Source organism: Capricornis sumatraensis, chromosome 22 (assembly GCF_032405125.1).
Source record: "Capricornis sumatraensis isolate serow.1 chromosome 22, serow.2, whole genome shotgun sequence".
In the NCBI taxonomy this organism is placed as follows: Eukaryota; Metazoa; Chordata; class Mammalia; order Artiodactyla; family Bovidae; genus Capricornis; species Capricornis sumatraensis.
In genome coordinates this window covers 52,145,849-52,166,833 of record NC_091090.1, presented here as the reverse complement: position 1 = coordinate 52,166,833, position 20,985 = coordinate 52,145,849, and the positions used below count along the sequence as shown (strand labels likewise).

General features: G+C 44.6%; 1 protein-coding gene across 1 annotated transcript in view; it reads right to left on the bottom strand.

Moving 5' to 3' along the window:
- The window catches only part of F13A1 (coagulation factor XIII A chain), a 141,985-nt gene that overhangs the window by 53,834 nt on the left and 67,166 nt on the right, over positions 1–20,985 (bottom strand). The window contains exons 7-8 of the mRNA XM_068960457.1: positions 6,596–6,770; positions 3,720–3,858 (exon numbers count right to left, since the gene is read on the bottom strand). Of these exons, the coding sequence (XP_068816558.1) occupies positions 3,720–3,858; positions 6,596–6,770 (314 nt within the window). The remainder of the gene's footprint in view (positions 1–3,719; positions 3,859–6,595; positions 6,771–20,985) is intronic.

Genomic DNA, 20,985 nt, shown 5'->3' with positions numbered 1-20,985 from the left:
CGCCCGCCGGGCACGGTGGGGAGCACTCTACCTGCCTCCTTACAGTGTCGTTTAATCGGTGACTACGAAGTCAGGCTCAGTACGAGGAGCTCAGCGAGGCGAAGCTGCCTTCTCACGGTCCCGCGGCCAGTGACTGCCCAGGTCAGAGCTTGGCTCAGGGGTGGCCGTGGTGACCCTGTGCTGGTGGACGCGTCCAGGGACAGTCTCCACCAGCCTCCTCGACCAAGGAGGGTCTCAGAAATACGTCTGGATTTCCAGAACGTGTATCACTTCTAGGGTTCACTGGTGTTTGTACTCAGGAGGCAGTTTCTGGCTTTCGTTATTTAAAAACAAAACGAAACGAAACAAACCAGAGTGACAGAAATAGCAGGTCATCCTAGACCACTGGGCGCCCTCTCCTCCTGACGACTTCAGTGCCGAGGTCAATGGCAACACATTGCCTCCCCGAAATTCCAGCTGTGTGACTAGTAATGAACGCAGTAACAGCAGCTAACACTCCTTAAGCACCTGTTATGCTTGGAAATGTTGCCGGCTCCACCCTAGGGGGCAAGAGAAACACAGAGAGGGTGTGCGGTGCCCACGGTCACACAGCCTGACCCAGGGCTGACTGAGCCCCTTGAATCCCTGCACTCCACAATCTGGCATGGCCCGAGCTGGGTGAGCAGCAGCTGTTCAGTTAGTCAGACTGTGAGCCAAGCAGAGGGGAGACGGGGAGACTGGGATGGTGGTCTGCTTGTGGAGGAGGCGGGAGGGCCGCAGACCAGAGGACACGGTCCCATGGTGGTGGGATCTTCAGGGACGACAATGAAGGAGCGAAAAGCCCAGGAACACCTGGGCTTCCCAGGAGGAGCTAGTGGTGAAGAATCCGCCTGCCTGAGCAGAAGACGCAGGAGGTGCGGGTTCGACCCCTGGGTCGGGAAGATCCCCGGAAGTGGGAAACGGTAACCCACTCCAGTATTCTCGCCTGGGAAATCCCACGGACACAGAGTCTCAAAGAGTCTGACACAGCTGAGCACAGGGAGGGAACGAGAGTGGGAGAAACTGGGAAAGGAATTCGGAGCAGAGAGCTGAAAGGGGAAAGGGTTACCAAGGAAAGGTCTGTCAGCTTCGGGCTTTTGTATCAATTGAACAAGGGGCGTCATGAGGTTATTTGTTGGGTGCCTGTGGGATTTATGGTGGGAGGCATTTGGGTTAAAGAATCGGAAGAAATAGTTCTGAGCTGCACTTGGCTACAAGGGCATTGAGTGGTGTGTGTGTGTGTGTGTGTGTGTGTGTGTGTGTGTGTGTGTGTGTGGAGAGAGAGAGTGAAAGGAAGAGACGAGCAGTGCAGAAGGCCAAATAATTCTTTGAAACAATCGGCGTATAATTGCTTTACAAGGTTGGGTAGTTTGTGCTCTCCAGGAAGTGGATCAGCGCTCTATGTGCCTACGTCCCCTTCCTCGGGGGCCTCCCACCCCCTAGGTCATCACGGAGCGCCGAGCTGAGGCCCCTGCGCTGGACAGCAGCTCCCCACCAGCCACCTGTGCTACACGTGGTCACGTACACTTGCCAGTGCCACTCGCCCTGCTCGGCCCTCACCCGTGTCCATGGTCTTTTCTCCAGCACTGTCTCTACGCTTGCTCTGCGAGTAGGTTCTACCATTTTTCTTATCTGCCACGTTCGGATGTCACAGCAGCTTCGGGGGTGGCTATTTGGGCCTGTTTTTTTTTTTTTTTTTGTCATTCCATATACACACAGGGCTGCTCTACTGGGACTCCAAGGGCTTAAATGGTGCTTTCAATTGCTGTTCAGTTTACAGAGGAGAGGTTTTGTCTTGACTGTAGTCTCCAGCTTGTCACTGCTCAGCTTGCTCTTCAAGTGAACTGCAGTGTTTTTTTTATTCATACGAGCATTTTGCCACTAGTTCAGCAATTTTGCTCCTTTTCTCATTCTCAAATGAACGTCTACTGGGACTGGTGAGTGAATTCTGCCCCTGCATCTGTGCTCCGTTCCTGTGACATGGGGGAGTTAAGACACTTCTAACTTTTAATTTCTTCTAAAATGAGCTTCCAACTTCCTCCCATGCCCACTTGGATGTTTTCACCGCTGACAGTGTTTTAGCCTTATTGCTTATAAAGAACAGCTCTAGGAGACATCTTTTTGGCTTGGAAATTCCACTGAGTTCACGCCTGGCAGTTTCCCTCCGTACAGACCTTTGTGAATACCCTTTACGTCTGGATTCTTGGGATTTCAACCCCACCCCCCCTTTTTAGAATACTGTTTTGGAGTGAGTGGGTCCCCATGAATAAAGGAAATTTCTTTGGAATCCTAAACTCCTTGTAGCCAGCTTATGATACAGATATTCAGGGCAGTGAAAAAACCATAGGGCTGGTATTTGGTAATAATTCTGACTTTACTTCCACTTCTATCTCTGAATAAAAGATGAGGTCACAGATCAGGAGAACCACATCTTTACATGCAAAGGGCAATCCTATTTATATTGCAAAGGCCAAAAACAATGAAGGTTGTGGTTAAGGGTCAGATTGGAGAAGACAATGGCAGCCCACTCCAGGACTCCTGCCTGGAAAATCCCATGGTTGGAGGAGCCTGGTAGGCTGCAGTCCATGGGGTCGCTACTAGTCGGACGCGACTGAGCGACTTCACTTTCACTTTTCACTTTCATGCATTGGAGAAGGAAATGGCAACCCACTCCAGTGTTCTTGCCTGGAGAATCCCAGGGACAGCGGAGCCTGGTGGGCTGCCATCTATGGGGTTGCACAGAGTCGGACACGACTGAAGCGACTTAGCAGCAGAAGGGTCAGATGGTCTTGGTTTTATTCTTAGCTTACCAGATGTGTGACCTTGAGAAAAGTATTTTAAGCTCTCTAAGCCTCAGTTTGCTCAGCTGTAAATGGAATGGTAATAAACTCCTATCTGATTAAACCTAAAAGGATTAGATAAGCTCATGTACACACAGAGACTAGTACACAGTAAGTGCGTAATAAACATTGGCTGTGTTGCTCTTACCGTAGAGAAGACACGGCTTCTGTATCTCTGCCATTGACCATAATAGTCATGTGTTAAGGTAGAACTGCGGGGCTGGAGAAGGCTGTTGAGAGCCCCTTGGACTGCAAAGAGATCCAACCAGTGCATCCTAAAGGAGATCAACCCTGAATATTCACTGGAAGGACTGATGCTGAAGCTGAAGCTCCAATACTGTGGCCACCTGACAAGAAGAACTGACTCATTGGAAAAGACCCTGATGCTGGGAAAGATCAAAGGCAACTGGCGAAGGGGGCAACAGAGGATGAGAGGGTTAGGTAGTGTCACTGACTTGATGGACACAGGTTTGAGCAAACTCCGGGAGATAGTGATGGACAGGGCAGGCTGATGTGCTGGGGTTGCAAAGAGTTGGACACGACTCTGTGGCTGAAAAGCAACAATAACAAAAGCTAGAGAGGGACTGGTATAGGCTCTGGCCACTAAAGCTGTGGCCTCTTCCAGGAGTTGCTGCTGTAATGGGGTGATCGATCTTTATTACTAGAAGCCCAAACTGCTGTTCAGTAACATTTCTCATTCATTAGCTAAAAACAATCTCTGACAATCAGACATTTGTGCCTATGGTATTGAATAGTCCTTAAAATAGAACAGAAAGAAACATCAGACTGACTCTGTCTGGTGGTGAATGTGTTATGCACTTCAATTTGATATCAGCCAGTGCCCTTGCAAATCAAACTCACCACACCGAATCCTTGGTGAGTTTGGAGTTCACGTTCCCGTCTTCTTCCAAGAAAATGTCCAATTGCAAGTTGGCATCATTGTCATGGGCTGAGAAATAGTTGGTGACGACTCTCGCTGGTATCCCCAGGCATCGCAAAACTGCAGGAAAGAAAGATGGACCACAATTAAACATCGCCAAGATCTAATAAACAGAGTAAGCAGTCCCTTCTCAGAAGGGACTTTCTTCTTGACCAACATGGACAGGTTGTTCTCAGGTGTCCAAAGCCAGAAAGGGGCCTGTCGTCAAGGATCAGGGAAGCAGACAGAAGCCTTTCTGCTGGACCGGTGGGCGCCAAATGATACCGGTGGGAATGGGATCCCAGTAACAGGGTTCCAGTTGTTTAGTTGCTAATCACATGATCATCAAAGTAGGATTATTTTAATCTAGCTAATGGCCTGTGTTTCTGAAAATAAAAATTTAAAAAACCCAGCTAATAGGAAATCAGGAATTTACCAAGCAGACCCTCAGTGTGGTTTGATTTCCTGGGTGGGACTTGCTCTTGTGGCACTTGGTGGAGGGCGGCACCACAGCCATTCTAATTGTCAGATAATAAATTACCTGGATGCGCCTCTTGACATATGTGCCTATTGATCAAACTTAATCCAAATGCCCTTCCTGGCTCCCAGGACGCCAGACATCAGTGCTCATTGAAAATAATTCAGCTGACAATTTTAAGATTAATGACTTGCCTTTCCCCTCCCCCCGCCTCAGAATTGTTTAGCATTTTTAGCCAAAGACTATCCACCCCCTTCAATAGAACAACCTTGGAAGTCCAAACACGAGTCTGGTAGAGACTCAAGGGTCCTCATTAAATTACTTAATCTTCACACCCCAAATGACGCTGATGGCAACCACCACCTGCCTCCCACTTCCATCTTCCTCTCTTGATTTACAACCCTGACACACACTAGTTTTACCAACAAAATGATGGCACTCCAGCCCTGTTCCTACCTTAGCACCAATTCATGTGATCGCAGAGTGAGATTTGTCCCAGAGTCTGCTGAACTCATAATTTTAAGCCAGACGCAGCTTGACACGGGGCACCAGGACCTCCTCCCCTCCAAATTCCCTTTTCAGGTTTATCCTCATGGTGGCATCCCCTACATCGGGCCTCTGCCTTATCACCAGAGTCTGTTTTCCGGACTAGACCTGATGATCCTTTTATACAGAAAGCATACACGGGTGGAGGGCTTCCCAGGTGGCTCAGCAGTAGAGTCTGCCTGCAATGCAGGAGGCTCACGTTTGATCCCTGAGTCAGGAAGATCCCATGGAATGGCTACCCTCTCCAGTATTCTTCCCTGGAGAATCTCATGGACAGAGGAGCCTAGCGGGTTACAGCCCATGGGGTCACAAAAGAGTCGAACATGACTTAGCGACTGAACAACAGCAACAATACGTGGATGAAGTTGTTGACTACTTCATCTGTTTCTGAAACTGAGGAATCACATTGGGATAGCGAAACTGCAGGCATCAAGGGGACGCGGGGAGTGCTGTGTGTTTTCCTGGGAACATTTCATCAGAGAGGCTGTCTCCGCCAAGCGCCTGGCACACAATCTTGTCTTGGGAGCCACGGAGGAGGGGGCCTTCCTCCAGCTGTTAGCTTTCCTGAAGTTCAGGCTTCCACGTGGAACTCCACAGACCAGGCTTCCTAGGACACTGATACCTTGGCTCCACTGCCCTTCATTGCTCCCAGGAAATACATGTTCCTGTAGCTCTTAAGTATATGGGAATGGCTAAGAAAATAATCCTGCTCAGTTTGATGCCATTGAGAAAAAAAACACACAACAGAAAGACTTCTGATTTCTTCCCACTTGGACCTCTGACTGACTCTCAGATGGTCACTACTTTGAGCTGAAATGGACAGTCTTCCTGATCATTTATAAAAACATTATTTCATCCTGGCTTCCAGCCTTCAGACCCTCCTTGATTTTTTTGATTAAAACACATGCTAACTGGTTAAAACAGTCTTTATTAGTGAGTAAGCAGAAAGGACACTTTGCCTTGAGTTTCACGTCTTTCTTACAGGGCTATAGAAATGGCATGAGAATGATTATCATTAACAATGATGAAGACGTACTGAAATGAATGTATTTTTTAAAAACCATTCACTGAATTAACAGTAACATTGTCTGGGCCGGGACAGACAAATGCCGTAGTGGGAAATAATGCACGAGGTGGAAGAGAACGGTTCTGTTCCCGCGTGTTTCCTCTGTGGTTTGGATGTTGGGTAGATTAAAGGCAAGAGGGGATGCCAGGGAGTAAAGATCGTTCATTAATTTCTGGTGTATAATTGCTCAGGGGCATTGAGGCTCATATAAGAACTGAGATAAGCCCATCTGCCACCCACCCTCCTCAGCTAAGGTAAAAACTAAGTGGGCATATTTACAAAATTCTCATGGATACACAGTGAGCAAATAAGCATTTTTATAAACCTTCTGAATAACAAATAAGAAGTCTACATCTTATTATTTATTATTTTAAATTTTGCTAATTTAACCATTTTTAAAATGTGGAGATTACTAATTAAAAATTGTATATCCTTCCCTCTCACCCTTTCCTGGCCCCAAAACTCTCCATTTTGCTGAGGGTTGAATGATGGATTATGTAGGAAATTGTCCCTCATTCTTTCTATAAAGGTTCTGCAATCAAAGAGAAATTATGAGCATACTGGCCCAGTACGATTTAACCAGGCATTGACTACATCCCAGAGTAGCCATCCACAAATTCTATAGATCCAACAGAGACTGCTAGGTCCCTTCACCAGGTTAGAGACTAAATGTCTTGAGGTGACATTTCCTTTACATTAAAACAATACTTACTCAACTGGTTACTTACACGTATTAAAGACACCAGCAAAAACCCAGCATTGGCCATAGCGGACTGGTTCCTGAGAGCTCTTGTATTCCAGCAGGATGTCCACACTGCCGGTCCAGGCTGATGGGGGAACACCGTAAGCGTAGACGTTGTCCCAGGAGCCAGCGATGACGCCTTCATCGTCCTTGGCATTGATCTAAACGAGACCATGACAGGTGAGAAGGAGCCAAGGTCCCTTAGGAGAGCCCTCTCCGGACTCTGACTCTGGGCAAGCTAAGGCTCCCAGCGCCTTCCATGTTCCTGCAGGATGAAGAGTTCTACTTCAGTTCACTGCTACTTATCAGGGAAAGCGGTGTGATGACTGAGTGTGTGAGGGCGAACCAGACGGCCAAGGCTGCTTCTTAAACAGCATAGGATTCTGGTGAGCTGGTGCTGAGTAGCAGGCAGGAAGAGTTATCATGGCTTCTCAAGCACTTGGGCCCTTGGTCTGGGTGGAACAGCGCTGGAGAACGTGTGAGGAAGAGAGGAAGAAGACTTACAAGAGAAGATGGGTCAAGGAGGGGTCTTGTCTTGATAGAAGGAAAGCTAAAAATCGACAAATGATGTTAGATGTTAGCATGGGGGCCCAAAGTCTGATGGTCTAATGAGGTTTGACTTTGATGATGAGTAGCTGACTCTAATAAATTGAAAAAATATGTAGATGCTGTCATAGTAGCCATTAAGAATTAACAAGAAATTAGATTCCCAATGGGTACCTTGCAGAATTTATTTTTTTAAAAATTGCATGAACAGAAGTATTTTCTTTATAATTGTTTAAAGTGAAAGTGAAGTCGTTCAGTTGTGTCTGACTCCTTGCGACCCTGTGGACTATAGCCTGCCAGGCTCCTCTGTCCATGGGATTTTCCAGGCAATAGTACTGGAGTGGATTGCCATTTCCTTCTCCAGGGGATCTTCCCAACCCAGGGATTGAACCCAGGTCTCCCGCATTATAGACAGACGCTTTACCATCTGAGCCACCAGGGAAATAATTGTTTAAGGCGATTATACAATTTTGTTAACAGATATTTCCAGTTACATTAAGGACCTGGGGTATTATAGTTTACATATAAGGGAGATGTAAGCAAAGAATGGCAATCTTGAATATTTGGGAAAAACTTGCTACACTCTCAGACGACAGTCATTTGGTAACAGCAGACCGCAAGTGCAGGAAAAAAGCTGTTTTATGTTTAGATGATAAAACTGGGGCCAGGAATGAACAGTTTCAAGGCCCCCTGTCAGTTTCTCGGGGGTCCCCGCTGAATCTTAACTTCTCTTGCTGTAACTTGCATCATGTTTAATCACCGTCGGAAGAATGTCTAGGTGGGGAGCACTAAAAACTGATGCCCCTTTAACAATGCTTGTGTGTCGATATGACAATGGTTATAGCCTTGCTCCTCAATGTGTGGTCTATGGACCAGCAGCAACAGTGTGCTGGGAGTTTATTGGAAATGCAGACTCTCAGGCCCCTCCCTAGGCCTTTGAATCAGAAACTGCAGTTTAGCAAAATCCCCAGGTGATCTGTGTGCACATGAGTTTGAGAAGCATAGGTTCAGATTACACTGATGAGACATTAGTAACCAAAGTGGAACAGATGATTAAAGCAGGTGCATTCAGACTATGAAAATCATAGAAGAGATGCTAAAATATGACGAGTTTTCACGTGTTCCTGGCCTTGCCAATTACCAGCTCAGCCTCAGCACTTTCCCAGACCCCTCTCTTAGCCTTACTGAGTTTATTTATTTTTTTTTCAAATATATGAAATAATTTATTTTTACTTTATTTTACTTTACAATACTGTATTGGTTTTATCATACATTGACATGAATCCACCACGGGTGTACATGCGTTCCCAAACATGAACCCCCCTCCCACCTCCCTCCCCATAACATCTCTCTGGGTCATCACCATGCACCAGCCCCAAGCATGCTGTATCCTGCGTCAGACATAGACTGGTGATTCAATTCTTACATGATAGTATACATGTTTCAATGCCATTCTCCCAAATCATCCCACCCTCTCCCTCTCCCTCTGAGTCCCAAAGTCCGCTATACACATCTGTGTCTTTTTTGCTGTCTTGCATACAGGGTCATCATTGCAATCTTTCTAAATTCCATATATATGTGTTAGTATACTGTACTGATGTTTTTCTTTCTGGCTTACTTCACTCTGTATAATCGGCTCCAGTTTCATCCATCTCAACAGAACTGATTCAAATGTATTCTTTTTAACGGCTGAGTAATACTCCATTGTGTATATGTACCACAGCTTTCTTATCCATTCATCTGCTGGTGGACATCTAGGTTGTTTCCATGTCCTGGCTATTATAAACAGTGCTGCGATGAACATTGGGGTACATGTGTCTCTTTCAATTCTGGTTTCCTCGGTGTGTATGCCCAGCAGTGGGATTGCTGGGTCATAAGGCAGTTCTATTTGCAATTTTTTAAGGACTCTCCACACTGTTCTCCATAATGGTTGCACTAGTTTGCATTCCCACCAACAGTGTAGGAGGGTTCCCTTTTCTCCACACCCTCTCCAGCATTTATTGCTTGCAGATTTTTGGATCGCAGACATTCTGACTGGTGTGAAGTGGTACCTCATTGTGGTTTTGATTTGCATTTCTCTAATAATGAGTGATGTTGAGCATCTTTTCATGTGTTTGTTAGCCATCCGTATGTCTTCTTTGGAGAAATGTCTATTTAGTTCTTTGGCCCATTTTTTGATTGGGTCGTTTATTTTTCTGGAATTGAGTTGCATAAGTTGCTTCTATATTTTTGAGATTAGTTGTTTGTCAGTTGCTTCATTTGCTATTAATTTCTCCCATTCAGAAGGCTGTCTTTTCACCTTGCTTATATTTTCCTTTGTTGTGCAGAAGCTTTTAATTTTAATTAGATCCCATTTGTTTATTTTTGCTTTTATTTCCAGAATTCTGGGAGGTGGATCATAGAGGATCCTGCTGTGATTTATGTCGGAGAGTGTTTTGCCTATGTTCTCCTCTAGGAGTTTTATAGTTTCTGGTCTTACATTTAGATCTTTAATCCATTTTAGTTTATTTTTGCGTGCAGAGTTAGAAAGTGATCTAATTTCATTCTTTTACAAGTGGTTGACCAGTTTTCCCAGCACCACTTGTTAAAGAGATTGTCTTTACTCCATTGTATATTCTTGCCTCCTTTGTCAAAGATAAGCTGTCCATAGGTGTGTGGATTTATCTCTGGGCTTTCTATTTTGTTCCATTGATCTATATTTCTGTCTTTGTCCCAGTACCATACTGTCTTGATGACTGTGGCTTTGTAGTAGAGCCTGAAGTCAAAATGGACAACGTGGAAGAAATGGACAAATTTTTAAAAAGTACAATATTCCAAAACTGAACCAGGAAGAAATAGAAGATCTTAACAGACCCATCACAAGCATGGAAATTGAAACTGTAATCAGAAATCTTCCAGCAAACAAAAGCCCAGGTCCAGACGGCTTCACAGCTGAATTCTACCAAAAGTTTCGAGAAGAGCTAACACCTATCCTAATCAAACTCTTCCAGAAAATTGCAGAGGAAGGTAAACTTCCAAACTCATTCTATCAGGCCACCATCACCCTAATACCAAAACCTGACAAAGATACTACAAAAAAGGAAAACCACAGGCCAATATCACTGATGAACATAGATGCAAAAATCCTCAATAAAATTCTAGCAATTAGAATCCAACAACACATTAATAAGATCATACACCATGACTAAGTGGGCTTTATCCCAGGGATGCAAGGATTTACTGAGTTTAGATTTATAAGCGTCGATTCCCCAGTGGGTCGTGAGCGTATTGAGAACAGAGATAAAAATCTATGCCTTTCTAACTTCTAACAAGTATTGGCAAAGAGCAGGTGTTCAATAGTTGTGGAATAATCTGTGGTATATCCAACAAGCATGTAGGCATTGGCATCTGAATAAGACTAAGACCTTCTCTATGGAAGGAGATGGAAGAGGAACCATCAAGCAGAAGGAAAGGTTCCAATATTAATACAGAAAGACGTCCAGGGAGAGTGGACTCCCAACAGAGGGAGTCATCAGCTTTCTTAGATTGGAGGGTGGTGGTGGCTGTGGTGAGCCGGGGAGAGAAAATGACGTGAAAGCCAGGTCTCGAGAGGCTGAGGTTCAGCAAAGGTTATCTACATGGAAGAAAGAGTTTGGATAATTGCTTGGTGACCATGAAGAACTATGACAAGGTCAGGGGACTGCAATAAGAATTATGTAAGTATGGCAATATTGGAGGAAGTAGAAAGCACTAGAAGAAAATGCTTCAGCAGTGCAAGCACTCGCAGCTTCCACTGGTTTCCCTTTTGACTCTGTACAGCTGGGTTAAAGTGAAGGTAAATATCCGGCCACCCGGCTCCTCGGTGGCTCGGTCAGTAAAGACTCTGCCTTCAGTGCAGGAGACCGGGGTTTGATCCCTGGGTCAGGACGATCCCCTGGAGAAGGAAATAGCAATCCACTGCAGTATTCTTGCCTGGGAAATCCCATGGACAGAGGAGCCTGGTGGGCTTCAATGGGGCCACAAAAAGTCAGACACGACTGAGAGACTAAACCACCACAAATACCCAGTTAGTTTGTTTAATATACAGAAAAATTTAGTCTTTAGACCCAACTAATTGCAAACTCATGCCTTTGACATTAACTTTGACTTTATCCTGTAAGTCCATGAAATGACTGCCACGCAGCAGCATTTAGCCAACAACTTTGGTTCTGTTCATGATCAATAACTCTCCTTGCAGTTGAATTGATTATCTAAATCTGCATCTGTTATAGTGAAGCCTGAAGAGTGCTGGGATGTAGCTTGATATTTGTAAGTGGATCCAGCTTTAACTCACATTACCAGTTATTTATCCTTATCATTAAGAAATAGAATAGGGCAATGAATCTCAGAGGTAAAAGTTCCTAAACTAAGGTTCTGATGACTGACTTTCAAAAAGCTATTAATTAAAAGTATTATTTATAGCCTACAGCTGAGCCCAATCAGCCAAAGGGAAGAGTACAAAAAAAAAAAAAAAAGGAGCTCTCTCCTCTATAGTCCTTTTAATTGTTAATGCTGAGCTGTTCCCCCATTCTAGACAAATCACACTTCTCATTTATTAGCATTTGGCCAGATTAGCCACTGTTTTCTAATTAGGAAATTGATTTCTAGGGAGCCTAGATGCTGAAATAGATAAGTGTTAAGTGATATATATAAAGGGGTAAAGTCATGTTCTCCTCCTGAGACAACAGATCAGTTTGGGGGGCAGGTCAAGGGCATGTTGGTCCCTTTTCCTGCCACAGCTGACTGTTGACACCCTACCACGAGCTCAGAGTCGGATGAATGACAGGATGAAATGTCTTGGTCCTGCATCACTGGTGGTCAAGGAGACAAGATGAGCCCAGAACTTTGGACATTATTCAGCTTCAGCAAGGGTTTACTAAATTGTCCTCTCATAATACCTATGATATTGGAAAAAATTTAAAAACCAGACCCTTCAAAAGTCACTATCAGTGGCCTCAGTGGCAGAACATAATTCAGGGACATTTCAAAAGCTGGTCCAAGAAAACACAAAGGTTTAGAGGTGGACAGAGGGGCAGCATGGCTCAGCTTCAGCACCAGGACTTCAGAAGCCTAACTGTCAAGTCAACAAAATCCTGAGATTGTACATTTACATTTCAAAATCTGGAAAGAAGCAAGCTGAATTAGAATGCAGATTTTTTTTTCCCCTTGTTCTGGTGGGATTCATGGAAATAACAGCTGTGTAGAAAGGGGTGGAAAAGGGTCTACAGCCCTAAAAAGGTAGGAGTCTGGGACTATAGTGGGGAAATGATGGAAATCCGGAGTCGTCCCCTCGTGGGAACGAGATCTGCCTCCAGGTGGGTGGAGTGGATTCTGGAATGAGACATTGAACAGGATCCTCAAAGAAAGAGCAGAGACCAATAATGCCCTTTTCTGCTCCAATCTGTCTCAAGGTATAAAAGGGTAGAATGAAATACACTGGCTTGAAACAGCCATTCAGAGGTGAAATCAAGCTAGTCTTGGACTGGAGAGTCAAGATTTTATCTACAGTTATTAATTACAGCAAATAGAACACTTGGATAAGAGTTTTGCATGTATGATTTTTTGAACTTTTATCTTTAAATTTTTCTTGATTGTCTGAATTCTTTTTTAGAGAGCATTATTATCTTTTTAACCAAAAATTATAATAACTTTTCATTAAAAAAAAACTGGAAGCAGATATGCCAATATGCTGTGCTCAATTCTTGCAATGAGAATACACATAATTGCTATTTTCTTCTTTAAACATGTTTAGAATTTTCTCAAATATTTACCTGAGAGGAAAGAATAGTTAAAATTCCTTTTGTGCCCAGCAGGGTGGGCTGCCTCTCTGAATTCAGGCTTAGGCCCATTGCATAATTTTGCATAATTACTATTTTTTCTGCTTCTTTTTAAATATGTAAAGGTATTTTTCTTATCCTGTGAGCACATTTTATATGGCTTTGATAAGGTGACTTTTCTCTGTTATAAACCTATTATATTCTGTTAAATTATATTATGTTCTCATAAAGGGTAGGATTTCTGTAATTCTTGCCGAATGTAATTTTATACCTAATTTTGCCTGTAATAGTTTTTCAGAGACCATTGGATATAAATTTTGGACAATGTGAGCTAGTTTCAAAGGCAGAGGGTTAAATTTGGGAGGGAGAAGAGCTCTTCCTTGAAGAAGAACCCATCCAGCTTTTGTGAACAAGCTCCCACGTACAGTCTGGTGAAGGTCAATCTTAATTGTAGGAGGAAGTTGTACAGTGGGTGTCAAATTGCCTCCATGACACTCCAGGGTTCCAATCACTTTGGAAAACGGACAGATTCTTATAAAGCTAAACATATACATGCCCTATGATTTAGACATGCCTGCTTTAACTGCTTGTCTCAGAAATACAAAAATATATGTACACAAAGGGACTTGTACAAGAGTCTTCTTAATAGCTTAATTCACAGCAGTCCCAGATTGGAAGCATCCCAAGTGTCCATCCACAGGTGAATGGATGACAGGTTGGGGTATAGTGCATGGTGAAACACTGCTCAGCAATACCAAGGAACAAGCTGAAGCGTGTGTAAGAATAGACTGAGTAAAGAACGCCAGCCCAAATAGTGCCTGGGGTATAAACCCGTTATGTGAAATTTAAGGACAGGCAAATCTAACCTATTCTAAGAAATCAGGATCATAGTTGTTTCTGGGGGGTGTGGGTTGACTATAAGAGAGCACAAGGGGAATTTCTGGGCTGGTGGTAATGTCTAAATTTGGGTTGGGGTGGTGAGCATCCGAATCAAAACTCATTGAATTTTACATTTAATATCCATATGTTTCATTGCATGTAAATTTTAGTTCAACAACAACGACAACAACAAACCACGGGAACTAACCCTAACTTCTGCTGTGAAGCACACAACCACGATTCAAATGTGCTGTGCTTCGTATATTTGACACAAGCTCTCACAGGAGCGGGGCTTCCCAGGTGGCTCAGTGGGTAAAGAATCCGCCTCCAGTGCAGGAGATGCGGGTTTGATCCCCGGGTCGGGGAGATCCCCTGGAGGAGGAGATGGCAACCCACTCCAGCATTCTTGCCTGGAGAACCCCATGGACAGAGGAGCCTGGCGGGCTACAGCCCATGGGGTCACAAAGAGTGAGACACGACTAAAGTCACCGGGCACGCACGCACGTGCTGACAGGCGTGGGTAATGAGACTCATTTTTCATGAAAATCATTACAACTAGAGATTATTGATCTGTCTTCCTTAGTAACTGAGGATCCCTATTTGGTCCAAACGTATTTTACTAATTGACAATCATGAAGGAAATAACAAAAGGTGGACCGAGAGAGAGAGAGAAGCAGAGATACTGAGATTTTTGGCTTTCCAAGCACTGTCTGCTTCTTTTTCATTGCTATTCCACTGCTGCGTGGTGCAGGGCTGGTATGTAGAACAGGCCTCCCAAAGTGTCTGAATGAAAGCGTGGATGGATGAATGAATGGGTGCGTGGATGGCTGGGTGGGAAAGGGAAAGAGTACAGCAGGAAGCAGGTGGGAAAGGACGTCAAGAGGCAGCAGAGGGGAAGGAGGGAGGGCAGGAAGGGATGCAGAGTGCGTGCCCTGAGAGCGCCTGTCCAAAGGGGGATGCTGGCCTTGCTGCACTTCTGTTCGCCCCTCCTGGGGGTGTCTGTCCCGGGAGACCAGAGCAGCCCCGGCTGCAGAGCTCGGAAGTGCCGCTGAGAAGCGTCCCCATGTTTCAGAAACAGCCGATGTGATTACAAAATAGATGTGGCATTGAGACCTCATTCCAGGAAGCAATTCAGGGAAAGCAGACATTTAGATTGACTGTGATCATCACATTCGAGAGCTGGCTTATAATAAATGTCTGTTTTCCTCCCCAAATATGGGGAGCCCGGGCATAAGAAATGCAACCTTAATAACCGAGAGACCAAGCTGTTTGCCCACAAATGGAAACTTCATTACATTGCTGGCTTTTATCATAGGAGGGGAAAAAAATGATGTCTGAACAGTTCATTGTCTCATCCACCTCCTCCACCCCAGCCTAAGAGCGAGGGACTGAAAAAGACAGGACTCGTAAAAGGATGACATCTGTATCCAAGGAGCTCATGTGGTGCAGGCAGAGGACAGGCAGAGGACAAACACAGGGGCGTGCAGCGGCGTCTGTGGAGGGGTGGGGCCCGGGACCCTGAGATCCTTTCGTTTGACCCTGGACACGTCATTTGACTTCCGCTACTCCTGCTCTGCGTCTGCACATCGGTTACTTATGAAATGGATACAATTTCTCAAAACCGGCTATGAAGACAATTTCTGTTAGGTAAATTCAAATTTTCTACTGGCTTCCAATATATTTGTCAATTGTTTCAAGTTCTTCAATAAACAGAAACGTAAATTCCTGGTGAATGCACGCATGCTCAGCAGTGTCCCACTCTTTTCGACTCCATGGACTGTAGCCCGCCAGGCTCCTTTGTCCCAGGGATTTCCCAGACAAGACTACTGAAGTAGGCAGCTATGCCCTCCTCCAGAGGATCTTCCCCACCCAGGGGCCGAACCTTTGTTTCCTACATGACAGACATATTTTTTACCCGCTGAGCAACCCGGGAAATCCTTGAATAAGGTGGCATTATGCTTAGTTTGAAATGTACTGGACATGGTCTTGACTCTACCCCGCCGTTCATCACTGGATTCCCTTGGCTATTCCTAGACCACAGGCAGGCCTCCTGCGCTTGTGGGTACCTTGAATCCAACTTTAGGAATTAAATAAAACCTGACTAGAGTTAGTATTTCACCCTGTTGGGCTACAATCAGGTTTTTCATGAATCCTAGCTGGTAGATTCTCCAAAGCTGCCACCCTCGGGAGCTCCCGGTTGAGCTGTGTCACCATTGGAAGGTCTCTGAGTGTACCTTTAGCTCAAGCCCCCAGCTCTTCCTGCTCTCCCTGAGTGTGGAATGCCGTTCTTGGCATCCCCAGGCATGAATGGCAGAGAGAGAAAACAACACTTTAAGGAAACAGATAGGGTCAGAGCTCCAGAAACTCTGGATCGAAGCAGAAATCCATTGAGGATCCTACATCTGGCAATGGTCACCAGCCTGGGAATTTTAACTTAGGCATCTGCAGGACTGTGCAGGTGTGTGAGACATTGCCATTCTTCTAAACACCAAAGGGAGCTGTATCCTGACTTTCACAAAGGTGGTACTGGGTCTAACGGGAGTGGTACCACTCCCATTAGAAGTTTTGATTGGCAGTTGGATAAATATCTGACACAAGAATGGGGAAACAAGTTGTTTTTAATAATCCTGTTTTTTTTTTTGATAGATGAAATTTTTCCAAATGTAAGATTCATATGGGGAAATGTGAAGAAGCTCCTCAGTGGGGAGATGGCTGGGGATAATGACCCTGGGGCACCCAAGTCCTCAGATTTCTCCAGGACAGTTCACCCCAAGAGGGATTTTAGCTGCTTATAAACCAAAGGAGCAGTTATATAGTGCTTTAACATTTTAATTTTTTTTTTAATAAAACTTTTAGGGAGCTGCGCTGTGGCTGGTCTATATATATATGACCAGGGACTAGACTTCGTGTATTTACTTGTGATTCGAAAGTTCATTTGAGGTAACTGCATGGAATTCCCAATCCAAGTGAATTTGTAAATGTAGTCTGAATACTTGAAATAGTTTGCTGCACGAAGAGGTTTGCTGAATGTGTAGCTTTCCATGAGATGGCCGAGCAAACAACTGGGGAAGAATTAAGCAGGGTTTTGCAGTAGCTTTCTGTGGAGCTGCTGAGCAAAATATCGAAGTAGCAATGTCATGACTGTTTTTTTCACACTTGGAAGGGAAAAAAAAAAAAAACTGTCGAAATACTGGGACAAGATGAAGAGGAAGAAAGATGGACAGAGTGAAAAGTAGCTTTACTTCATCTGTGAGACCACGTAAGCGCGGGGATCGGAAGCCCTGAAGCCCATTTCGTCTCCGAGGCCTACAGCCATTTATCTTGTGTTGGGCTCTAGGAAACTCCAGGACCTACTCCACTTGCGATCAGCTTGATTTAGTAGCTGGGGTTCAAGATATATATTTTTTTATAACGTTAAAGAGTGTACTGAACATTGATTGGCTAAAAAAAAGTCCAATCTTGAGTTAGTTCCCAAAAGGCACAGCTAGAATAAGGTATTAATGGGGATTAATGATGGCATTGTGGTTCGATATTAGCAAAAGTCCAGGGTCAAAAATAAATGTGTGCACCTCAAGGGAAGCAGGCAAGTCCAGGCTGGCAACAGTGCAAAGACGGGAATTTAAAAATACCTAACCAGTGTATTGACACTTTTTCTTCTCTCTCCTTCCAGATTTTCCTCTTAATGTCACCTTTTAAATAAAAAATTGCAATTGAATCAAGTAAGTCCCCAGAGGAGAAAGTTTCCCTATGACTACGTTTTCCTGCAGTGCTTTGAGTGATGGCTATTTGGGTATAATTCCCACCATGAAAAAAGGGTTTCTATGAATAATCATGTGGTTTATCGTTGCTATGGGTCTTGGTTTATCATTCTGCCTTTTCACTCTGTGTCCCAGCACTTGTCAGGATACTGGTTTGTCCTGGGAAAACTGTGAGCAAAGTTTCAGGGGTTTGCTTTCTCCTACAACCCTATGCTTATTTCATCAGAGACTTTGCTATACTCTGTTGGCAAGTTCTGCTTACAAGTCTGTCTTTTCTATTAGACTGTTAGCTCTGTGGAGGCAGAAACTATTTTGTTTACAATTGTAACTAGACTTAAGGTGATGCTGGAGGTAAAGAAGCCGCCTGCTAATGCAGATGACATAAGAGACACTGATTTGATCCTTGGGTTTGGGAAGATCCCCTGGAGGAGGCAATGGCAACTCACTCCAGTATTCTTGCCTGGAAAATCCCATGGACAGAGGCGCCTGGTGGGCTACAGTCCACAGAGTCGCAAAGATTTGGACACGACAAAACAACTTAGCATGCATGGAATCTGAATACATGGAATCTGTATGCAGGTCAAGAAGCAACAGTTAGAACTGGACATGGAAGAGACTGGTTCCAAGTCTGGAAAAGAGTATGTCAAGGCTATATATTGTCATGTTGCTTATTTAACTTATATGCAGGGTATATTATGCGAAATGCTGGGCTGGATGAAGCACAAACAATCAAGATTGCCAGGAGAAATATCATAACCTCAGATATGCAGATGACACCACCCTTATGGCAGACAGCAGAGAAGAAAAGAGCCTCTTGATGAAAGTCAAAGAAGAAAGTGAAAAAGTTGACTTAAAACTCAACATTCAGAAAACTAAGGTCATGGCATCTGGGCCCATCACTGCATGGCAAATAGATGGGGAAACAATGGAAACAGTGACAGACTTTATTTTGGAGGGCTCCAAAATCACTGCAGATGGCGACTGCAGCCATGAAATTAAAAGACACTTGCTCGTTGGAAGAAAAGCTATGACCAACCTAGACAGCATATTAAAAACCAGAGACATTACTTTGCCAACAAAGGTTCATCTAGTCAAGGCTATGTTTTTTCCAGTAGTCATGTATGGATGTGAGAGTTGGACTATAAAGAAAGTTGAACACCGAAGAATTGATGCTTTTGAACTGTGGTGTTGGAGAAGACTCTTGAGAGTCCTTTGGACAACAAGGAGATCCAATCAGTCCATCCTAAAGGAAATCAGTCCTGAGTATTCATTGGAAGGACTGATGCTGAAACTGAAACTCCAATACTTTGGCCACCTGATGCAAAGAACCAACTCGTTTGAAAAAACCATGATGCTGAGAAAGATTGAAGAGGGGAGGAGAAGGGAACAACAGAGGATGAGATGGTTGGATGGCATCACTGACTCAATGGACATGAGTTTAAACTCTGGGAGTTGGTAATGGACAGGGAAGTCTGGCGTGCTGCAGTCCATGGGGTCACAAAGAGTTGGACAAGACTGAGTGACTGAACTGAACCAAAATGAACTTAGACTGGAGATTCTCAATAAATATCTGTTGAATGAATGAGTTAATATTGAGTGCTTTCCTACCATCAACGTCTTTACAGCAATTAGTCCTCCCATCACCAAACCACAGCACCACCATCATCCCTGTTATCAGCATCACCATCATCATGGCATCACAACCACCTGTGCCACCATCAAACCACATTTGGTACCTAGTCTTCTTGGGGAAATCTCTCCCAGGGGCTCAGTGCCTCTGGCTATTTGGGAGTCTCTGATTTATGACTATCTTCACTTATCCCCTACTTCAAACTTCACCTGTTCTAGAACCCATTCCCTTGGGCCCTCCTTTTCTAGGAGAGAGCTACATAACTTGCTGTAGGAATTGTGTTATCAGTGTGAGTGTGTTGGTGCTCCCCCACTAAGGTCTAATATGACTTGAGAGCAAGGACAATATCTAACTCTGTTTCAGCCACTTACTGGCCATGTGACCTTGAATGACATCATTTCCAAGGGCCTTCACCCCTTTACCTACAAGACCCCCGGAGAGTTTTCCAGATCTTAGGTACTGGTTCTGTGTGCATTTTGACACAGATTTCCTATTAATAAGTCTCAACTCAAAGGACCAAACCTGCTAGGACTTCCAAGGGAAATAAGTGAGCAGCGTCTGCAGGCGTGGTGGCCACAGCAGGGGCAGTGCGCCTCTCTGGAGAACTTCTCTGCCCATAGCTGCTATCAGATCCAGTCACTCATGGGGCAGAAACAGGCGGGCCCCAGGGCCCGCCCAGCAGTTAAGGAGCAGGCTATTTTCCTTCCCCCCAGGGCCCTACAGTTCTTGTCACGAGGCGCAGCATACCTGTTTTGATAATCTGATCCAAGCTCAGATTCCATGTCAGGTCACGCGTGGGTGCTAAGTAGCTTCAGTCATTTCCGACTCTTCGCAAAGTTATGGACTGTAGCCCGCCAGGCTCCTCTGTCCGTGGGATTCTCTAGGCAAGAATACTGGAGTGGGTTGCCATTCCCTTCTCCAGGGTCTTCTTCCTGATTCAGGGATCAAACCCAGGTCTCTTGCATTGCAGGCAGACTCTTTGCCATTTGAGCTGTCTTTAGGTTGGCCATGTCAGGTTACTTCTCAGTAATTCAGGGCCAAGGATGGAATGCTTTATTAGTGGGCGTGAGCAAAATAAGTTTTCGGATGGCACAAAACATTCTTCTAAAATTTTCCTGGCACATTTCCTGGCTATTGTCTTGGTGGGGACGGTCACATCAGATACGAGGTGGAAAGCAAACAGCCATCGAGCAAGGTAATTTAAAGGAGGAAGTGTAATTTGGGGCAAGTTTCTTCTATTTTTCCCTAATCTCTTAAAAACAATTTTCTACCTTGAATCAATCTGCAGTGTAGCTTTGGTAAAATGCCCCACTCAGTAGTTAGAAAAGCCTAAATAAAAGTTCACTTATGTAAGGTTACAGATCCCAGGACCAATCCCCAGACAATGAGATCACAGGAGTTTTAAACTTTCTTTCTCCTTGGTAAACCCAGTAGCCCAAGGCTGTCCAGACTGTCATAAACTTTTCCGATTTTCACATCAAAGTGGAGTAATAGCAACTCAAAATAAGAACTAAATAAGATACGGAATGTATAAAGGGGAAAAAATAGAAGAAAAAAGAACACTGTTTTGAAGAAGAAAAGGATGCTCTTGCTGCCACCGGGAATAACAAATGTGATCTGAGGACAGAGACAGAATTCCATTTTAAAGATAAGGTGAGGCCTGCCGAGGTTGAGGACTGGGCCCCGGGTCATACAGGAAGTGGGAGGAAGGGTCAGAACCGAGAGGCCTGATGTGACCTGGGCCAGGCCCCCCACCGCCACCCCGGGG